This window comes from Lagenorhynchus albirostris, chromosome 9, assembly GCF_949774975.1.
Source record: "Lagenorhynchus albirostris chromosome 9, mLagAlb1.1, whole genome shotgun sequence".
NCBI lineage: Eukaryota > Metazoa > Chordata > Mammalia > Artiodactyla > Delphinidae > Lagenorhynchus > Lagenorhynchus albirostris.
In genome coordinates this window covers 77,510,608-77,534,255 of record NC_083103.1, presented here as the reverse complement: position 1 = coordinate 77,534,255, position 23,648 = coordinate 77,510,608, and the positions used below count along the sequence as shown (strand labels likewise).

General features: G+C 35.7%; 1 protein-coding gene across 8 annotated transcripts in view; it reads right to left on the bottom strand.

The window, feature by feature from the left end:
- Positions 1 to 23,648, bottom strand: part of YAP1 (Yes1 associated transcriptional regulator) — a 107,677-nt gene that overhangs the window by 9,453 nt on the left and 74,576 nt on the right. For 2 of the 8 annotated variants that reach the window (XM_060160271.1, XM_060160273.1), the window contains exons 5-6: positions 12,680 to 12,873; positions 9,760 to 9,807 (exon numbers count right to left, since the gene is read on the bottom strand). In XM_060160271.1, coding sequence (XP_060016254.1) covers positions 9,760 to 9,807; positions 12,680 to 12,873 — 242 coding nt within the window. The remainder of the gene's footprint in view (positions 1 to 9,759; positions 9,808 to 12,679; positions 12,874 to 23,648) is intronic. The other 6 variants (XM_060160274.1, XM_060160275.1, XM_060160276.1 and 3 more) reach the window with 3 other exon arrangements.

Below are 23,648 nucleotides of genomic sequence, written 5' to 3'. Positions count from 1 at the left end.
GATTAAACATTAAATTATATAAACTGAAAGTTTAATTAGTCTTATTAACCCCAAAACATATATACTTAACTACTTAGCTTCCTTTTGGTATTTTCCTTTTCTGGCAGACACTCCTAAATCCCTCCTTTGGGGTAGGATGGCAAGTCTGATCTTTACAAAAGAGAATTCTTCTTACAGTTTATTTTTACTCACCAACCCTCATATGGTTTTATATGTTTGGCACCAGTAATAAAAATAAAGTCAAAAGAACAAAATTTGGTGATTTACCAAGACACCAACACTCCTCACTGCCCTCCTGCATTGTTTTACACTTTGGTATCAAGTAACTCATTCTGACTTCAGGTTTTTCAATCTTGAACTGTCTTCGGGGGCATCCAACAATTTCTCAGCAAGATTCTACCTGGAAACTGAGCAAAAGCTATGGGCCATTACTACCCTGATCATTTCAGAAGGGCTGCCTCAACGTGCTTCCAAACATTCCAGGCCTCAGCTTTATATTTGCCTGGGGCTTCAAGGCTAGTTCACCTCACTCTGGCCAACTCTTACACCTTCATACCTCACCCCCTGCAGCCTTCCTGAGCCAAGCCTGCTCGCTGAGGCACACACCATCTCCAGCATCCTCACTCCCAGTCACCACTGGGTCCAGAAGCAGTGGAGATATTCTCTGAGCTCTGCACCACCACTTCTAGACTATGCAACAACCACTTCTTTCTACTCAGGTTTCTGCTTCCTAGATACCCCATCCTTTAAATGGGTTTCTTAACCGGAGGATCATGACAGAATGCAGAGGGTATGTGAACTTGGATGGAGAAAAAAATTTACATCTTTATTTTCATTAACCTATAACTAAAATCTAGCATTTTCTTCAATTATAAATATAGGCAACAAACAGTAGTATTTACTATACCTTTGACTTTTCATCAATAGAAAACATTTTCATATCATGCTCTAGTTGTTGCAAATGTATCATAATACCATTTATATTCATTACTATTTCAATATTATATTAATTTTAAGACATGCCACTGTATCTTATTACTTATACATTACATAGATGATTCACTCAACATGAGTTCCTTGAATTTCTGTATTCCAGTGATCTTCATCCCTACCTACCTCAATCACCCACTTACACAGCCAAGACCTTGTTATTCCAAAACCAAACCTACCTCTACAATCTTTACTCATGTTTGGGACAATGATCATTGTTTCACTTCATTGCAACTGCATCTATCACCCGGGAACTGTCAACATCCATGCACAAAATCTATACAGTAATCTAATGCTGAAATTCCTGGCTCTCTAAATTACAATGATATTGACCACTTTACCATTGTATTTCAGTCATTAACTTCCTCGGTCACACCCTGAGCTGGTTTAGAAACTTCTTCCCCAGAAATCTTACATGTACTCATCCCGCTTTCTGGAACCGTATTTTTTCTTTCCATCCAGTTTCTTCTGCCTCCTACTATTCCAATCTATTGGCTCTCTTTCCCTACAAGTTTAAATGCAGGGCTGATCATTTTAAATACACATGATTACCTTTCAGATTCCTGATACACACATAATTTTATTTCAACACAGCAAATTCCAACCATGAATCAATATTAAAAATGTGCTTGCTTCATTTCTATACTGAGACTGCTAAGAAATGCTACAGAAAAATCATATAACTATCCAGACTGTTATAAACTAATAGTCTTTGGCCTTGGCTGGGCCCTCCTTAGTACCACTCATGGTTTTTTTGTTTTTTCTTGGGTCTTGGTTACTTTTTTCTCACATTCTCATGATTACTACTCCAAATCTGGCACACTCTCTCAAGACCCTGTTGACTTAAGTGCTTTTCCTTTTTCAAGCTCTCTCGCATTTAAATAAGAACACTGAGGTCATCAGGAACAATCTGTTGTTTTCTGGATCCTCCTGTCATCTCTTCCTGCTCCCCCAAAGCCATCTTCATTCATCACCTTTATAACTTTTCTTCCAGTCTCAGAAAATGGATTCCCTCCCACTGTCTCCTGTTCTAGGCCAACCCACACTCCTAGCAGCTTCTGGGGATCCATTTTACTTGTTTTCTCTATCTTCTATCTTTGATGTGCCCCTTGCCCCCATTTTCACCTTACAAAGTGAGAAGTGACTTTAAAACAAAGTGCACTCCCTGCAGGTCTTTAATATGAAATGTTTTCTCTTGGTACCATGTCTTTCCATATACTCTTGACTAGAACACTTTTCTTTCTTATTATTTAAGACACCTTAACCTTTAACCTTCTCTACGTTAATTCTCCAGAATGATCCCATTTCCATCTTCGGATTGGATTAGGTTAGACAGATAGATAATATGTCTTTCACACCCTGAGCATATGTATGTAACATGATCTTAGCACTTAACACATGATATTGTAATTATTTCTTCTCTGTCCCTTAAGGGCACAAAATGAATAAATGAATGACTATTTTGGAGCATAAAACAAGAGCTTCTAAATACTGTGAAGAATTTATGTTGCTATTAAAATATAAGGATGTTAAAAACAATAAATTTTATTTTACTTTAAAATATTTATTTATTTGGTTGGTTGGTTGGTTGCGCTGGGTCTTAGTTGCAGCATGCGTGTGGGATCTAGTTCCCTGACCAGGGATCAAACTCAGGCCCCCTGCGTTGGGAGCACGGAGTCCTATCCACCAAGGAAGCCCCAAAAGCAATAAATTTTAAAATGAATAAAATTATAGGCTCTGGATGAGGCTGATGCCTAGGGAATGTATGCTCATGTTTCTGTGTACCTAGTTTTGAACCTTGCAGCACAAAGCAAATACATCATTACTGAAATAACTTAATAAATTGGCTATAATTTTCATATTATTTTTACAACTTTTATTTTACCCCTTTTAATGGTTTCCACTTTTTCAAGGTTTTATGAAGTTAAAGCTAATTGTTATGTGCAAAATCTCCATGTTCTCGCTACTTGGAATTCTGCCACATTGCTTGTTTGAAGCTATCAGATTTTTACTTTTTGCTGCGTTTAACAACTGAATTTCTACTGTCAGCAGACAGTAAAGAACCAACTATCCACATTTACAGTGAAAGGTAATTTAGAGATGTGAATAAGAAGGCCAATGTTTACAAGTTGCCTAAGAAGACAGCCAACCCCCTGAAAGGCTATGGAAATACTTCTCATCAAATCCATATTTGAGCCAGGACTAAGAGTAACTAACCTAGAGATTCATGTAAACTGAACTTGAAAGGAATAAGGGGAAAAAAGTGCCACTTTATTTACTGGTGGTGGTGGTAGGACGGTGTTAGCATTATCAACCAAATAGTGAAGAATACGGCATGAAAACAAACGTAATGTGGTAAGGCCAATGATATAAATAACATATACATAGATTATAGAACCCATATACCAGGTATGGATATTCAGCTCAGGTTTGAAACTTCTAGTTACAGGAAAAACAAACAAACAAAACCCCAACACCAACCAACCAGGGTTGATTAGAAGTAATTTTTGAAGTATTATTGAGGTATAATTGATATATAATAACTTACACATACATCATCCAAAAATGGGTATATATTCTTACATAGCTCAGTATTTGCTAGAAACAAAATTACTTTAACTAAACTTGACTACTTGGTAGCCCCCTCCCCAGGGCATTCGTTCGTTCGTCCTTCCTTCCTTCCTTCCTTCCTTTCTTCTTCCTCCCTCCCTTCCTTCCTCCCTCCCTTTCTCCATCTCTTTCTTTTCTTTCCTTCTTTCTTTCCTTCCTTCCTTTCTTTTCTTATTAGTCATCCATTTTATACACATCAGTGTATATATGTCAATCCCAATTAATTCTTTTGTTAATATTTTCATCTGTGAACATAATTTATTTCACTGGGTTCAATAAGATGAAACATTTCTGTTGATATTTTAAGGAAATTGTCAAAAATTGGGGAGGAAAACCATATGTATTTTGTAGGAAAACAGGCCAACTTCCCCCTCCCCTTAACATATATCAATAAGTTCAGAGTTCAACTGAATATAAAAACAGTAACATCCACTTCCACATAAACACACACACATGCATGCATGCACACACACCCCCACATAGAGATGTGGAAATCTGCGAAAGTATCCTACTCCATGCTTTACCTAGTCAGACTTTGAAGGAGAGTGAATGTGGAGTCAGAACTAACTGAAAGAGCTCCTCCCTAAGCTGTCCTGCTGCCAGTGAGGAATAGTTAAATCATGGGTTTCATTGTGAGTAAGCTTTGTAATTCCTTGTATCCTTAGCCAAGGATTGTAAATGTGAAAGTGAACACACTGCATAAAATTAATAATTTTAGAAGTAAAATATTTAAAATTTGTTTCAGAGTTGTACAGAGTTTTGGCCAGTGATTTTAGAGAAAAATAATTAATATGGATAAGTATGAAATGAATTTAAATAATCTGAATTTTTTAATCAAAAATATTTCATATAAACTTTCTCCATTATATGCATTTAAAAATAATTCCTGGGCTTCCCTGGTGGCGCAGTGGGTGAGTGTCCGTCTGCCGATGCAGGGGACACGGGGTCGTGCCCTGGTTCGGGAAGATCCCACATGCCGCGGAGCGGCTAGGCCCGTGAGCCATGGCCGGTGAGCCTGCGCTCCGCAACGGAAGAGGCCACAACGGTGAGAGGCCCATGTACCACAAAAAAAAAAAAAAAAAAATCCTCTATATATCTACATGTACCTATGTAGAATAAACCCATTCTGTTGCAATAAATTAATTTTGTCAAAACACATTTTGGATGTATATGAACATCATTTTGTAATTGAGTAAATCTGGCATAGCTGTTTTAAAAATCAGCCTTGGGACATAATTGGATTGTCTACAAAAACTGATTTCAGTTGAAACACTTCATGTTGAAAGTTATGTCTATCTCTAAGGAGTTTTTTATCCTGAACAAATGTCTAATATTAGAATACTGAGCTAAAAATACAAGTTCGTTAAGCTTCTCTTTTTCCCAAAGGTAGTCAGAATAAACAGTTTGACAGACTTTCAAAAATGGAGAAGTAAGCAAGTTATAGGAAATTCAGCCAAAATTGATCATGCTTCTGTATTTCAAAGGTCAAACAGTTCTTTTAGAGTATTTGACTTTTTCTAAAGGAAGCAAATATTTTTAGCTCATTTTCTTCTGTAATAATACAAAAATGTGGTGGCTTTTCCCATTGAGCTTGTAAATCTTAGCTAATCTGGGACGCATGTGGAGTCAGAGCTATCTGCAACTATAAGTAAAACTGATGGTCCCAGCTTGGTCTGGAGGGAACTTTCCAGGATGGTTTATAAAGGAAAACATGATTTGCCTGGTTCACATAGTGGACTTTTATGGACTCAGGATCCAGCCATGAGCCATTGGTCCTTTTTGTATTTCCCTTCTCTCATTTAAATAGGAGTATCATTTCTCATAGGGTAAAAAAGATACTTTAAGATAATATATATCTGGTAGTAAAGTATTTTGGCTCCATATAAAACTGATGCTTTGGTTCACATCATTTAGAAAAATAAGGAGAAAGGCAGTAGAAGAAGTCAGTAGTCGAAACATTTAGAATATCTCTAGGTTATTAAATTCTTTAGAGTATCCAAGAGACATGGAAGCATATGTCTACACAAGTCAAAATTTAGAAACAAGTCAAATATCTATCAGTAGGTGAACAGATAAACAATTGTAGTATATCCCTACAATGGAATACTACTTAGCAATAAAAAGGAACGAACTATAAATACAACATGAATGAATCTCAAAATAATCATGCTAAGGTGAAAAAGTTATGATTCCATTTATAGAAAATTCTGTAAAGCTAATGTCAACTTTACTTTCTTAAAGCAATTTTATCTTCAGCAAATACTATGTAAGAGTGTTTCATTTCTGGATAATATACGGCACACAAATGAAGGTCCCCCCTCTCCAACCTAATCAATTTATTTAAGGTAGGTTAGTTTAGCAAACTAGAAATCCAAATTTAGAAATGAAGAATAACTCTGAAAATACACATCTTTTAAACAGTTTGTCTTAGTAACAGCAGTTTATGTCAACAATTTTAAAAACAAACAAACAAAAAGCCATTTCTTCCAACTGTTCAAGATAGGTCTTGCCATACCCCATTTTCCAACACAGCTTTAAACATTCACAGAATATTTAATTATGTTGGAAGTTATTAAAACATTTAGCCAATGTTTAGAATGCTTTTTGTTTTTTAATATTTGTGCCATTTGCCAAAGTATCTTCAACTTCAGAACAACCTTTTTGACTAAAAACGTGTATCTATGATTCAAATTCATAGAATGATTCACAGAATCATTAGAATCTATGATTTATTCAATATTAGGACTTCAAAAAGAAGAGAGATAAACTTGGAAAAGGTATTAATTGGATTCTGAAAAAGCTTTTCTAGTATCTGCTAACATAAAAGAGTTTGGAGGGAAAAAAAAAGCCAAAACTTTGCTATTATTAAATTCAGAAAAAAAAAAACTGTGGTGATTATTTTCACATGGCTCTGAACAGGGGTCCTGTACTATTTTGCTCTATTTGACTAAAACTATGGACATCTGAATCTCTTCACCATTTCGGGCTAACAGTGTAGTACAATATCCTCAACATTAATACTGTGGGTTTTATCCAGCATTAACCCAGTAACTGACCCTGGTGTGTATTTATTACTGTCCATAGGAATGGCGACTACACAATATTCATTAGTTGCAAAAAATTTATAGTTATAATTTCTATGAAGAGTAAAGCAATTATTTGCTCAGAGATAAGCTATCTATACACAGCAGTCTTGTTTCTATTTTCTGGGTCGTTTCAAGCATTCTGATGAGGGCACTTGGGGATGCGTTTTGACCTAGGCCTTATGAAGGAAATGGAGAATCTTTATCAGTAAAAGGGAAGGGGAAAAGTCAGGTACTCCTTATGGGGAAAAGCTCATGAGTGGAATCATGGCAACAAGACAGAGGAGTGCACTTGGCTGAAGGAAGGTAATTGGCTTAACCAGAATTGAGAGAGAGAAAGGCGGCTACTGACCACAGACCACAAATGAGCTAGGTTGCAGAGTTTAGGCTTGATCTCATAGGTATTAGGGAACCGCAGGTACTAAGAACCACATTCTTAAGCATAAGAGAAGGTAAAAACATTCACACTCAGGGGGAACTACCTTTCCTCAAAGTGTTAGTTTCAAAAGACTTTGAAACAGAAGCTGGGATGCATTCCTAACCCACTCTCTCAAAGGTCTCCCTCCAGTCACAGAGGAGAAACTGATGTATTAGTAAGAGTTATACAGAGAAAACTGAGCATTCCATACATGTTCAATCTCATGAGCAAAGACGATGTTTATACTTTTAAAAAGTTTTTTTTTCTTCTGAGATCAGAAATTGCTTTAGAAAGAAAAATAGTGAATAATCAAAATGAAATTTAAAAATTTAAAGCTCTATGAGGACAAATTTTTCCAAAATTCTGCCAACAAACCCTAACAAATTAAGGCAATAATTTCCATTTTTAACTAAGAAAATATACTAACCCCTTTAAAGTTGTCTCAATTTTTCAGAATTTTGTATTAACCTCACCCATACTGACAGTAGTTTATAAGACCAGGAAATTCTACAACAGACAGGTTTTGTTAATCCTATGCAGAAGTACTTAAGGATAGCTTTTGAAACAAGTAATTTGTGAACATTCTGAAGTCTGGTACCTTCCCACAGCAAATGTGGTATATAATTACAAAACAATGCCACTGGTTTCATGTTGCTTGTTAACTTATCTGCACTGATTTCTATTAGAAAAGTAAAAACAAACAACAAACAGAACCCAACCCCCCCACAGCACTGAACAGGAGTGCCTTGCGCTCAAGTATTGAATGGATCCATCCCTTTTTCTTCATTATTCCTGTTTTTTGAGACTGGAAAGCTCTTTCTGGCTTTCTTGATTATCCTGGTAACCTTATTTAGAGGCATCTTCACTTAAGATATGACCCTTCTTTGGGGAATCTTTCCTGGCACCTACCTTAAGATAATCTAGAAAATATGTAGGATGAGAAAAACACAGATACTTGCTTGATACAAATACAACCATATTCTGGGTATTTGAGCAACTCCAAATTTAGCCCTATACTGGAATTTCATACATTTTCACAATTGTGCCAGGTAAATACATTGACAACTGAATCTTATATGACAAGGCAGTATTTTATTATCCACATATGCAAAGTTAAATTTAAAAAACCTTTTATAAAACCTATCTCTTTCAGGTTTTCTGCTCTGGCTTAGACAAATCTAAGGAATCAACTCTGTAATTTTAATACCATACAAATTTAATAGAAATTCAATTTACAAACCTTAACTTTTCTGAAGCTTTACTACTAAAAGAAGTATCTAAAAACTCCTGATAATTTTAATGAGCAACTGTTTACACTTATACTGATGTAAGAAATAAAGACCTGAAGGTATTTAATTACTTATCAAATTTAAAGTTTAAGATCTTAGTAGGAAAAAATAAAAAGGAAACAATTTCAAAACACTTTAACATGGAGAACCTTTTGCTTGATTCCGAATCTCATTTGAATTAATTTTTGCTCCTATGTTTCTACTTCATTTATTACAAATAAAAGAAACACTTCAGAGAAAAAGCAAGGAAAAATGTCTTCACTTTATATAAAGATCCAATGCTACAGTGCTCTTCCCAGTGAAATGTGGTATTAGAGGTCCTCATTGTAAGAATGTCTGCTCTGCTTTAGCAAAGATGACGTTCATTAGTTATTCCCTGGATTTCTTGATTAAAGGAGGCATTTATGAGAGAGACAATGAATAGAGTTTTTCCTCTCACAAAGTAAACTGGTCTCTATGAAGATTCTATCTGGTGCTCCAAATGGACCAGTTAACAGTATCTAAAATGAGTGGAGTTCTGCCAATTCCCACACTTCCACAGCTCATTCTAACACAATGCACTTGTTAGCCTAGTGCAGAAGAGCTCCACAGAATATGAGGTGTTTCATGGTTGCTTCTGGCAATCTGAGAAAAGTGCAATAATCCCCCAGCTCCTAATTCCTTCAAATCTGTGAACCCTGAACAAACAGAATCTCTTTGGTTTCAAGAATGAGATTCTTTCCATGAGTCAGATAAGTGCCTATGTTATAGAAGGAAAAAATGGCCACAATCTTTCCATCTAAATAAGGTACCTTCACAACCAGTGTTCCTTTGGGTTCACCAGGGAGGAATGCTGATAAAAGCCAACAAAGAAACCCAAAACAGTACTCAGGTAGATCCTTTGCTCTTCTGATAATTTTAATATTCTTTCTTTGGAGTGTTCACTAAAAGAAACTTTTCCTTTCCTCGTAGTATGATTATAATTCTTAATAAGATTTCCTAAAGTAGCCTACCCAAGTAAATAACCTGTACTACCTTTGTTACTGTTCAAATTATTAACCTCTATAAATCATTGTAAGTACTATTTTAGGCTATGCAAATAAAAAATCAGGCACACTTCAAGGCTGACAGGGTGTATATACTACATATCAAATGTGGGGAAAAAAAAGACCTCGACGGAGTTTTGAATACTACTCTGGGAGGAGTGGGGAGGGAGCAGATAGTGTAAACTTTCTGGGAACAGCAATGTTAACTTAAGTATCATGGTAGAAAGATGCCTCAAAGTTACTCTGGGCTAATCTTCAGTGAGGACAGGCCCCTGGAGCACAAGTTTTTCTCTTTCCTAATTTAATATCTGTTTTCAATGCTAAAACATCAGATAAGAGCCTACCTGACATTTTGGAGAATTTGCTGTGCTGGGATTGATATTCCGCATTGCCTAAGAGTGAAAAATAAGATGGATAAAAATTACTTTAAGCCACATGGTTTGGCTGTGTAGGCTGACTTACAAATTGTATCCAGACATATCACCATAGCACAGAATTCCCAAGCTAGCCCAAGAAGAAGCAGACTGAGGACAGGAGCCAACGGAGTCGCCACATAACAAACGGAAACCTCAGAAGTGTTAAACAGCATTGAGGATAGGACAGTAAGACTTTAGGTGTCAGGGTTCAAATAAAACTGGATATTGGTCAGGTAGGTTCTTTACTTCTGAATATTAGATGAAGCAGGAAAAATATAATTTGATGCTTCAGTGATAAGAGAAACTATCAATGGAAGAAGTTCACAGGAAGCCAAAAGGCTTAAGATATACTGAATTTATACTGATTGCTAAAAAACAAAACCAAAAAATCTTAGAAAACACACCATTAGTATAAGAATAGAGCAGATCTGTCACTTCAACAAAAGAAAAGACAACACAGTAGGTGGTAAAGAAGAAATAAAGAAGTTACCTTTAAAGGAAACTATTCTGTCTAGGACCCATCACCCAGAGTAAGAGTGAGAATAAGATTTAGAAAAATTCTTTAGAATGAAGAATTTTATAAGTAGCAGCATTTTGCCCATTGGGCGGGAAGGGGGTGGGGGAGAGCTGATCTACGGCAACAACAAAATGATGGATGGCCCATTCCCAGACTTTAACCTTTCTTATTAATAAGGTTTCTTTTTTTTGGGTAGTCTTTAATTCATATGTGAAATTATATACGCATACGCCATCTAGTACTCAGTAACAACAAAATGAAAACAGTCTGCGTAAAACATACCCTTAAATTGCTTTATTTCTTCTAAGAGCTATATAACTATAATTTTGATGGTGCTACCTTGTTCCGATGATAAAGTTTTATTTAAATGAAAAATATCTTTCCTTTATAGTAATATGTTAAAAAGTCCATCAGAGATACATTAATCTTGTTAATGTGCTTCCTTTCTCTACCTTCTTAAAGGCGGATGAGGGAATATTTCTTTCAAGACCACTTCTTGACATCATATGCTGGCATCATCTTTCTTACTCACTTTGGTGCCAACCACACTAGAATTACACTGGCAGGTTACTGATAGCACAAACAGTTTAAAGGTGTGCCTGTCTGGGATTCCATGGCTTAGTTTAATTCTTAGGTACTAGTTCTTCAAATCCCAAATCTGAGTTCAAAGACTGTATCAAGTTCATGTATTTCCATTAACACGTGACACTATTAAAATATAACACTCATGAAAAAAAAGTACCTTGTTCAAATGTCTGCATCCTGACTACAAAAATGGAGAGTATAATGATATTTTTAATGCCTATACTTAGTATGCTATGACTTAGGTGAGGAAAAATAGTACAGATATGTATATTTCACGTTCGCAAACAGAGAGAATGTCTCTGGGGGAAAAAAAAAAAAATACAAGAAACTGATAGCTACTTACAACCAGAAAAGAGAACTAGAGAAATGGAAAAGGAGATTTCATTTTCACTGTACGTTTACCTTTTGTACACTTTCAAAATCACATCATGTTTATTATCCAAAATATTTACATAAAAATTTAAAAATATACTGCTTTGAGAAGATCACACTCCCAAAATCTGAACTTAGATTTTATCACTCTGAAATAAGATAAAGTAAAAATTCATTTTGAGATGAGGGATTATATATTCTTATAGCACATAAAGACCAACAGTATTTCTGAAAGAAAACTGATAAAAATGGTCGTAAAGTTTTCCAGCTCTCTAACGTTAGAAACTACCCATCCCAACATGAAAAAATATCCATAAGTAGATAATTTTAAAGCACTGTGGGATCTTCTAAACTTGGGATAGCCTGTATTGTTTTAAATAAAACATCTTAGATTCATCAATACTGAAACATTTATCATTTGAGAAATATCATATTGTGTATTCCCCTAGACAAATAATTCATTTAAAGTAAAAGATGTTTCTCCCCAAGTGATGTCCCAGAGTTTCCCCCTTAGTGAAATCCTCAGATATATAGTAGTCTGCAATTCCATGTACAGACATACCTCATCTTATTGCACTTTGCAGACACTGCAATTTTTGTTTTTAAACATACTGAAGGTTTGTGGCAACCCTGTGTCTAGCAAGTCTATCAGAGCCATTTTTCCAACAACATTTGCTCACTTCATGCCTCGGTGTCACATTTTGGTAATTCTCACAATATTTCAGTCTTTTTCATTGTTATTATATTTGTTATGGTGATCTGTGATCAGTGATCTTTGATGTTACTATTACAAAAAGATGACTCACTGAAGGCTCACATGATGGTTAATATTGTTTAACAATCAAGTATTTTAAAATTAAGGTATTTAATTTTACATTAAATTTATTTAAATTTACATTAAATTTTACAATAAACAATTTACATTGTTTATTTTAAGACAATGCTATTGCACACTTAATAGACTACAGTACGGTGTAAACATTAACTTTCATATGCAACGGGAAACCAAAAAATTCATGTGATTCACTTTATTGTAATACTTGCTTTATTGTGGTGGTCTGGAACTGACCGGCAATATCTCCGAGGTATGCTTGTATATTTGAGGAAAAGCACCCTTGTTTCCTTCGATTTTTGCTTGACTGCAATGAATACGACCAAAACATCTCTTTGTGATACAGGTTTACAAGTTATAGCCTATGTGATTAAAGGCCAGTTAAGAAACTAGAAACTAAGATGAAAGCTGGACAGAATGTTTCTGTGTCACTCTAGTTTCAGAGAAACAACATTCTTCTGTAACTAATAAATGTCAAAATGAAACACACCCAACTTTATGTAGGAAAACAAAACCCCAAGAGTGGAAGGCTGGTCTCTAACCTGTGGCCTCACCTGCCGAAGCAGTTCTTGCTGCTTCAGTCGCAGTCTCTCTTTCTCCATCTGCAACTGCTGCAGCCGCATCTGTTGCTGCTGGTTGGAATTGCCACCACCCATGACTCCTCCCTGAGGGCTCTGGGGGGCCAGGGGTGGTGGCTGTTTCACTGGAGCACTCTGACTGATTCTCTGGTTCATGGCTGAAATGAAACAGAAGATCTATCCTAAAAAACTAGCAAGAAAAAGGATATTTAGTTATTCAAAAGCAACTGGGGATATTCAACATAGCCTTTTCTGTAGTAACACTAGAAATAACCTAAAAATCCACCAATAGTACAATGGTTACATTAATTTATTATTATTGTAGTCATCTTCGTCATTATCCTAGGATGCAAGGCAGCCATAAGAGAAAAGAAACAAGTAACTCTAATAGGCAGTGACATGGAACAGTCTAAGACATACTAAGTTAAAAGCATAGTACAGAATAGATAGTATTAAAAAAAAAGGGGACAGGTGGAACATATATTACATGCATATCCAGAGAATCTGAACTGAAGGACAGCCAAGAAGCAATTAACATCTGTTGGTTCTGGACCTGGGGAACTAGATGACTAGAGGACCGAGTTCAAGAGAGACATTTTTTATAACTTTTCAAGTTTGAATAATGTGAATATATTGCTTATTATAAAATATAATATATATTTAATTTAAAATAAATCTCTCAAAGTAACTGAGACAAAGCATCCTAAGCATTAAAGCTCATCAAGATTATTAATCTTTAAATATAACTCTAATAAATCAAGTAGATTAAATGATCTGATGCATGCTCATAATAAATTAAGCCTACAAGAATCTGGATGGGACTTCCCTGATGGTGCAGTGGTTAAGAATCCGCCTGCCAATGCAGGGAACACAGGTTCGAGCCCTGGTCCGGGAAGATCCCACATGCTGTGGAGTAACTAAGCCCGTGCTCCACAACTACTGAGCCTGCGCTCTAGAGCCCGCGAGCCACAACTACTGAATCTTGTGTGTCTCGAGCCTGTGTTCTGCAACAAGAGAAGCCACCGCAATGAGAAGCCTGTGCACTGCAATGAAGAGTAGCCCCTGCTCACTGCAACTAGAGAAAGCCTGCACACAGCAAGGAAGACCCAATGCAGCCAAAAATAAATAAACAAACAAACAAATAAATTTATTTAAAAAAAAGAATCTGGATGGCATAGATTGGTCTCATTCAACAGCTCAGGTAGTCATTGTTATTTTTTTAGTTGAACATAGAATATACCATTTGACAATTAGAAACAGACTGGATTCCTACACTAGTGAATTTCTCTCACTGATACAACATTGACCAAACTGTGGATTGTGGTAACCTTGGTGAACAGATGGAAGTTTTATTATGTGAAAATGGCAATAAGAATGATGTATCACCTTTTCAGACACATATTCAACATTTTAAGGTGAAATTTCAGGTCACTGTTTCTACTAAATGTTTAATACACACTGACCAAAGAAAACCTCTGGCCCAAATGACTTCACAAACACTCGAGGAAGAAATAATACTAATCTTATAAAACCTTTTCCAGAGAACAGCAAAGAAGGAAACTCCACAACACCTTTGAGACCAGCATAACCCTAATACCTTACAAGGACATTAAAACAAAGAAAAATTACAGATCACGTTCTCTAATGAACCTTGCTACCAAAATCTGAAATGACATTCACTGACAGCTCTCATGACATACTGGCTCCCAGCCAAGTGGCAAACTCCTTCTGGTGATTTTTCACGTGTCCTCTGTTGAAGGCACAGAGGCTGCTTGGTAAATGCCAACTCTTCTTGGAGGCTACTTGACCAAACCTCCCCAGCCTTCCCCAGAGTCTGCCATGTGCATTAAGAATCATCTTCCTTCAGGGCACTGCCCTGGGACATTTGTTTACTGACATTTCTCACATGACTGTAATTTTTTATTTACAAATTTGCATCTGCTCTTAGACTGGAGTGCCACAGGAGTGGGGAGAGTATCCTAATTGTGTATATATTCTCAGTGCCTAGTCCAGCATCTTTGCACAAAACTTGTGCTGAAAAAAAACACTGTAATGTTTCTAAGTCAGTTAAGTATTCACTGACGCAGATATTTAACTATTTAATATATGATAATATAGAAATCCTACCAATTTCCCCTTAGACTGACCAACTCTTCCATGAGACTGCATAACATTGATATAGAACCAAGGATATTAGAAGAAAGGAAAATTACAGACCGACTCTCTCCTAGCATGCCTTAGTTCAAGTCAACCTACTGAGATAGTTATATAAGGTGATGGTATTTTTGTTCTTACTCTTCCCCTCAATTTTTTCTGTATTTCTTTTTCTAATTTCTTGAGTTGAACTTACTTAGTTTAAGTCTTTTCTTAGAGCACTTAAGTCAATAAATTTACCTTTAAGTACAGTATTTCCTGCATGTCATACAGTTGAAATAGTACGTAAAATTCATGATTGTTCTACCCCAAATATCTGTAATTTCTATTGTGATTTCCATTTAACTCATGAGTTACTAAGGAGTACACTTTTATGCTCTCAAGCATACATTTAAATTTTTAAAAATAATTTCCATAAACAAATAGAGAAGCAGAAAAAATAATACAGATGATGAATCCTCATGTAGTCATCATCCGGGTTCCCAATGATCAATACATAACCAATTTTGTTTTACATCTATTCTCATCGACTTTTCCCTCAATTATTTTCAAGCAAATAATACAGCATTGCATCCATAAATAATCACAATATGTATCATTCGGGTTTTTGCTTAGATTCTTAGATCTTATAACTATATTTTCTGTCTAATGCTGAAAAATTTGCTTCCAATAACATTAATATGTACTATCCTTCTATACATATGCAAGTATTTCAAAATAACATACGACCGATTATTAAAGTTATGATCAATAAAATGATTATTAAAAGTCTGGTCCTTAAGATATTTCATTAGGTGTATCCAGCCAAATCACTGTGGTTAAGTGTCATCTGAAATAATTCTTTTCTGTGTGACTCGGCCAACTCAATATACAGGCTCACTTGTGGCGATATGCTTCTGAATTTCAGACACTGGCTTTACTTGCCACTCCCCACTGCTCCTAGCAGTTTGTTTATTCCGTTTATAAAAATCAAAGCAAACACACAGATATGGTAGCATACTTCTTAAATATATGGTGGCATACTCTTAATACTTAACTTCATTTTGCCTTTTTGCTAATAACATATCCTTGAGACTACTCCAAAGCAGTATATAGAGGTTCCCCTCCGCCATTTTCTTTTAAAAATAGCATAGTATTTCATTCAACTAATTTCCTATTAGGTACCACAGTTTTAATTATAACCTATATGTTTAATAGCTGGTAGAGCAAGCCATATTTTTTTTGAAGCTAACTTTTTATTATTGGGATCTAATTTTATTGCTTTGTGGTTAAAAGAATCTGGTCTGTATACTGATTCTTGAAATTTGTGACTTGACATGTGGTCAGTCGTTGCTTTTGTACCAGGTCAGGGGCAGACGGCTACACGCCTGGCTTTCACCATTGAGAGTGTTTCATGTATCTCTGTCTTTGTTCTTAACACTTTGAGTTCCTGATATCCTGACTGGCTGACTGGTCCCTAGCCCTGCCCTTGCTCACTGCTTTGTGTGGTTTTGTTTTCTGACCAGCAGAGACTTTTTCTAAATTTATGATCCCAGTTAAGTCTTTCTGGTTATCTCTTTTAAATGTTTTGTCTGGCATAGCAGAGAAGGGATGTCAAAAAAAACATGACTCGCTGCTTCATATTGTTCAAAGCCTTATTAATCTCTTTTATGACCAAAAACAAAAACACCCCACATTTATAAAATGTCTTTACAAAGAATAAATGGCTAAAACCTTAATAATTACGGTTTATAGTTAGTATTTTACAGGGGAATGGGTAGAAAAAAAGCCAAAAAATTTTAATGGCTAAGATTTGCCAATCAATAACCTCATTTAATACAATTGCTTATACTTTCCTGTCACCAACATTATTAGATGCACAATTGACAGGCCTCATAGTATGATATAAAAAATATGGCCTTTAGAGTCAAACAAACCATGATTAGAGTTGGGCACACCAGTTCGTGGTTCATCTAATCCTCAGTTTCCTCAGCTATACCTGCAGACATTAACATCACCCTTTTGGATCACTGTGGGGCTTATAAGTAATATGTAAAGCATCTATTATAGTCCTGGAATACAACAGATGCTCCAAAAATGTTAGCCTCCTCCCTTTTCCGAATAGTTCTTTCTAAACTTTAAGATTACCAGTCCTGCAGATAATCATCTTGGCTTGAATTCCCATACCTTCCCTCCCCCGTCCTTCCACTTCACCATGCCACTCACTGTTTCTAAGTATTCTATGATTCATAAAGATATGCATATTTATCTTTCCTGTAAGATCTAAACAGAAAAAAATAGGTGGGGGAGTTTGAGCCTTAGCTTAACCTCCCTAGGGATCCTTCTCTTTTGGTGAACATGTTCTTGGCATTCCCATAGGGCACTCCCTCAACATATTTATTTTCCCAAAGAGATGTTTTCTTACGTTGTGCTATGTCAGGTTCAATCATATGAGTTAAATATGAATTGGGGGACTGATGTGAGTATCTATCACATATGGTGACCATCTCACAAACTGAGGCCTAGTGCAAACAACTACTGGGGAAAAAATGTTTTCCATTCCAAGCAGTTAAATAAATTAAAAAATTTAAAAAACTGCTAGGAAATAACCCATTAATAAGTGTTGAAATGATAAAATATGATTGATTTCAAAACAGATTCTAGAGCTATACAGTGTTAAACATTTCATCTATTAAGAAACATTTTTAAAAAAGCTCTTGAGCTTTCCATACTGATTTTTATTAAGTAATATAGCATTTAACAAGTTAATGTAAATATTCCTTGTGAAAACTAATTGGACAATAACAGTACTGTATGAAAATAAACAGGTAAATATCCTCTGCTTCCCACCAGTTTCTCAGAATTAGATACCATTAGCAGTAATCATTAATGACAGTGACCACTGCTGATGGCACACTCAACTGGTTGGGAAAGTCTTTTTCAAATCTAAGCTTATCTGACTATTAAAAACCACAGAAAGGGAAAAATAAGCGTATCAAAAGATGGAGTAAGAACTCTACAGAATTAAACAGAAATTTGCACAAATTATGCAATAGAAATAGTCTCTCTGGCTAATAATGGTGAGCACTTTTGGTTGTGTTTACCTAAATGCTGTTACCTATGGATACAAGCAGTGCTACAAGCTTCCATATAAAGAGCTCACTTAAATGACCAATTCAAACAACCGAGTTTATCTACAGAAGCTGGGATTTCTTCTCTTCAGAAGCATCCTGTTCTTTACCTTCTGACTATCTCAAGCATTTCAACAAAGCACAGAGCAGTGCACCCACATGGGGTGCAGCAGAGACCTCACAAGCAGGCAAGAAACAAAACAAGCTTTGTTTCTTGGGGGAAGGGGGCAGGGCAGCTAAAAAAGAAAAGCACTGCATTACCACCTTCTTCCCCTCCATGACCAACTACCAAAATCTCAATGTTTCCAGTTTTAACAAAATTTCTAAAAGGTAAAGGAGAAAACAAATCCCTAAAATATGACAAATTTTTTTTTAAAATGCTACATTTTAAATTCAGCCTTTGCTGCCTGAACTATGAAATAGTAACTGTTTCAAGTTTTTCTTAACCGATCAGTCCTGACAGCTTTATGGTAGCAAATCATACACTCAGCAATTACTGAAAAAGAAGAGACGACCTTCTCAAAAACAAAGGAGGTCATCACCACGGGTTCTTTCCAGATTTTATTCTGAACATCTGAATTTTCAAACTTCACACAAATTTTAGATTTGCATAATTTGTATCTTCAACCTTGGAATATTACAAAGTACTACAGATGTGGTAATCAATCGTAGACTTCGAGATAATAAATTCAATCCTAGTAACCTCATTAAGTGTAAATTTAAAATCAGAAAATTATTTTGAGCTTTTAAAATAATAACTCACATCAACAACACAAGAAAGCACCTTTTTACTTTGTCTAATATTTTATCAAGTTTCAGATATTACATGGTTACATGTTAGAATGGCTATATTAGTTTGCTTATAACATTTAGAAACAAATTTTAGGTTTTTCCCCCATACCTACAAGGGTACTTAAGACTGTAAAATTAAAAGAAATGAATGCTTTTCTAAAAACACAAACTAACAGGCCAACTCTGTCAGTCTTAAAACAGTAAAAACAAAACACAAAACACCCACTGCTAACTAAGTCTTTCAATATGACCTAGGGGATTGAATTGTCTACAAAAAGTTGCTACTAACTGGCACAAAAATTTATGTATTTAAATACAAAATGATGGTTTTTTCAGTGAAAATTACTATTTGATTCACACTGAAAATCTGTCTCTTACAAAAGGAGCAAAAGGCCAGGGTCCTTATCTCATATTATCAATATGCAAAAGACATCTCCCAACACTCAATTAAGCTACACCTAAATGATAACACCATGCCCAGGAATGACTTTTTTAAAAAAGTTATACTGAGATATTTCACCCCTTTAGTAATTTTAATATATTCATAGAATTGTATAACCATCACCACTATCTAATTTCAGAACACTTTCATCATCCCCAAAAGAAACCCTGTATCCTTTAGCAGTACACATCCTATTGCCCCTCCCCCAGTCCCTGGTAACCATTAATCTACTTTGTTTCTTTGGATTTGTCATATATATGGAATATATATGACATGTCATATATATGGAATCAATTTTGTGACTGGCTTGTTTCACTTAATATATTTTCCAGATTCATCCATGTTACAGTATGTACCAGCATTTTATTCCTTTTTATTGCCAAATAATATTCCACTGTACAGATATACTACATTTTGTTAGTCTGTTAATCAACTGATGGATATCTGTGTTATTTTCACTTTTTGTTTATTATGAATCATGTGGCTACAAACATACAAATGTGCAGGTTTTTGTGTGGACATGTGGTTTCCTTTTTTGGGCAATATATATCTAGGAATGGAATTGCTAGGTCATATGGTAACTATATGTTTAACTTTTTGAGGAACTGCCAAACTGTTTTCTAAAGTGGCTGCATCATTTTTCAATCACATCAGAAATGTATGAGGGTTCCAACTGCTCCATATTCTGGTCAACACTTGTTAATGCCTGTCTTTCATTTTAGCCATCTTACTGAGAATAAAGTGGCATCTCATTGTGGTTTTGCTTTGTATGATGTGGTTACAGTTAACCTCCCCTAAAACTCTACCCCAGGTCTTACCATAAGCAAAATAATCTCTCCCTCCCACACTCTGTACTTCTCTCCCTTACCAAACATCAACTTCCAGGCCCCCCAACCTGGGTTAAAGTATTTTAATCTTTAAACTGTTCAAAAATACCAATAACACCTTTTTTTAGGTCAATTCGACACTGTCTTCCTTCAACCACCTATCAAAAGTCTGGCATGAAAATTTATTATAATGGTATTTTTCAAACAATACAATTGAGAATGGAGCTTAAAAAACATTCAACAGAACATTTTCTCCTCATCACCTCATTAAGCAGTTTGGGGCAGGACACAGGAGTTGCTAAATGAGGTGAGGAGAAGGGAGAAAGCGGTCTAACTAGCCTTCGGCTCTCTCTGTCCCCCGGATATAACTGTGTTTTTTCCCTCTACTATGAAAATAAAGTTTAAAGGCTAGTTTGGAGAGAAAGTACAGATAATGAAACTATTAGTCTAAAGAGAAGGGGAATAACATTTTAAAATCTACCTGCCATCATGAATTCATGTTAATGAGCAAATAGTTCCATTAACAGCTTTATTCCTAATTACATATAATGTATTACTATTAATCCTCTTTCGCTAGGGGAATTTATAATTTAGAAGAGATGAATCCGAGTTCTGACTGATAAGCACAAAAACTGGCCCTTTTACATAGTGTAGAGCTTGACTGGCTTTTTCTTACCTTTTAATGTCCCTCAGAGCACCTTATTTATGATCCCTCATTGTACTTAACACATTTTGTAATAATTATTTATTTTGTAGCTGACAACCCCATGCATGCCTGCTAGCATAGTACCTGGTACATAACTGGCATTCATCAGTTGAATGAGTAAATAAATACTCAAATAGTTTCTATCCCTAGTTAGTAGGATGCTAATTAGTAATACACAGGAGAATCTCCAAGCTGAAGCAAGTCCAGAATGAGTTCTGAAGCAACCTCAGCAACCAAGGTAGCAGAACAACAGGAGTATAAAACAAAGCAAAGAATATGAACCACTCCTCTTCTAAATCATTCCAATTTATTTCAGCAGAAATCTATTTATTTGACTTTTCCCTCAAGAAGTCTATAATCTCTTTTTCTGTTTCTTATAACTGAGTCTCTGGGTTGTCACAAAAAGTGACATCACCAAATGGCTCTCTTCTCCAGCACATTTTATGAGATATTTGCTATTAATGCAGAGTTGATACAAATATGACTTGAAACATAGTTTTCTTTTAAAAATGAATTAAGTTTTCTTGTGTTTGATGTGAGGGGCTTTAGTAACACAAATAAACCATTAATTTAAATTATCATTCAGTGACTTTAAGTTTTAAAATTCTATATGAAAAACTCATTATGTAAACAAAGAAAAATATTTCTTCACTGTATAATTATTTGTATCATTGAACCATCATCAAGTAGAAACTACATATTAATTTAACTTCATTAACGTATGTCTATTCACCCTTGGCAAGTAGGAGAGACTGCTTACCATGATTGATAAACTATTTTGACACCATCCTCCTGACTGTAACATAAAAAAAAAAAAAACCTAAAACTGCAAACCTCTAATATTGAACTAATTTTGATATTCTATAACCTTACGTATTAAAATGTTCATTTCGGCTAGTGTTTGTTTTTTAAGTAAAACAAAAAAAAAATGTAGTGAGGGCAACAATTAGTAACAATCTCCAACAGTATGTTTTAAATAGGACTTCACTAAGCACATGGCCTAGAAGTATACTTCAAATCAGCTTACATCAGGCTCCTAACATGGTAACTTTATGAGAGTTCTAAATTTTAGAAACAAAGCATACTAAAAATGCATCATCTTTAAGGCAGTTTAAACTCCTATATATGTCAGAGCTGATAGCGTGGACAAAACTTAACTATTCCATCTAGCGCTGCCCATCCCCCATCAGATTTGTTTGCCTGGGCATACCCACCATGTGATAAGGCTTATCTTTAAAGGTTGAAAGATTTCCTGGTCTCCTCTTCAAAAGTAATTCCCAGCTGTGACCAGAGGGCCAAAAGCTAAACTCAAGTGGTGCAATAAATAGTTCAAAAATATCTCTGAAAGCTCAGTGCACTCAAATCCATAAAGCTATTGAGAAGTAACCTTAAGCAAGGATCCAAAACAGTCACTGAAGAATTCATAATCTAGCATATTATATTAAATTAATTAAGGACTGGAAATATTCTTAAAAGCATCTAGTATATGAGTCCAATTAAGTCAAGAGAAGTCAGGTATCTTTCTGAATGAGTTGGTTACACTGTTGATACCAGAAGAACTTGGGTCTCTTGATTCCCAATTGAATAGGTAAATTTTTCTATGACACAATTTAATTCATTTGAATTCACATGTAGAAAAGAGGATGCTAGCTAACTTCTACTAATGGATTTTTGAAGGGCGTATAAAATGTCAGGTCAGAGCAATGTCATAACTATTTTTCTCACTGGATAATGTGCATTTAAAAACTACATTGAGTATCACATTTAAAGAGGCATCCAGAGAAGGGAAGTCTTAATGCATAAAAAAAAACAAAACTCAGAACTCTTAATGCATAAAAAAACTGGAGAAACCACAGTTAAAAGAGAACACTCTGGGATTAGAAATGTATTCACAAATTTGAAGGGAAGTAAATTTCTGAGTAATAAAGGGACACATATTTTCTGGTCATTAGAACCTTCCTTAAATAGAGTGGACTGCCTTGTAACGGGGTAAGCTCCTAGTCAAGGGAAAGGGAAAGGTCAAAGGTGAGGTTGGAAGGTAATCTCTTAAGGATATGGTAGAGGTGAGGCATGATAATTCATCTAGATGGCTTCACTTCTGTAATTAGAAACTCATTACCTTTGGGTAATTTCCTTAAGATGAGTCACAATACAGTATATAAGTAAATGCTTCAACCATTGTCATCTTCCTCCCTCTGAAATTTCCATGTGTTAGTATTGGTGACTTAGGTGTGCTTTTGAAAAGATTAACTGCATGTAATCTAAATTTCTTTAAAATTCTGGGTGTCAAAAGATCAAGTCCAGATTCTAGTTCTGTCACTCAACTATATAACCGTGGGTAGTCACAATTTCCCTAGATCTCAGAGAAACTCAGATTTGGGGCAAAATCCCTACCTCTACCAGTTATTTTATTTTATTTTTTTATTGCATACGCGGGCCTCTCACTGTTGTGGCCTCTCCCGTTGTGGAGCACAGGCTCCGGATGCGCAGGCTCAGCAGCCATGGCTCACGGGCCCAGCCGCTCTGCGGCATGTGGGATCTTCCCGGACCGGGGCACGAACCCGTGTCCCCTGCATCGGCAGGCGGACTCTCAACCACTGCGCCACCAGGGAAGCCCTCTACCAGTTATTTTTCAAAAAATATATGTTGGTGGCTTGGGGAGTCACAAGGACTGGGTGGCACTACGGCATTTAGTGGGCAACCGTCAGGGATGTTGAACGTTCTTCAGTGCCCAGGATACACCCTCCCTCCTCCTTTGAGAAATGTTGATTAGAAGAATTACAAATTCCTTTTCAGGGCCAAATTTTATGAGGTTTATTTGTTTTAAGAAGTTTTAGTTAGCAACAGCTCTATTTACCTAAAACACACTGAAACATCTTTTCCTCCCTACCCTAAGTAGTTA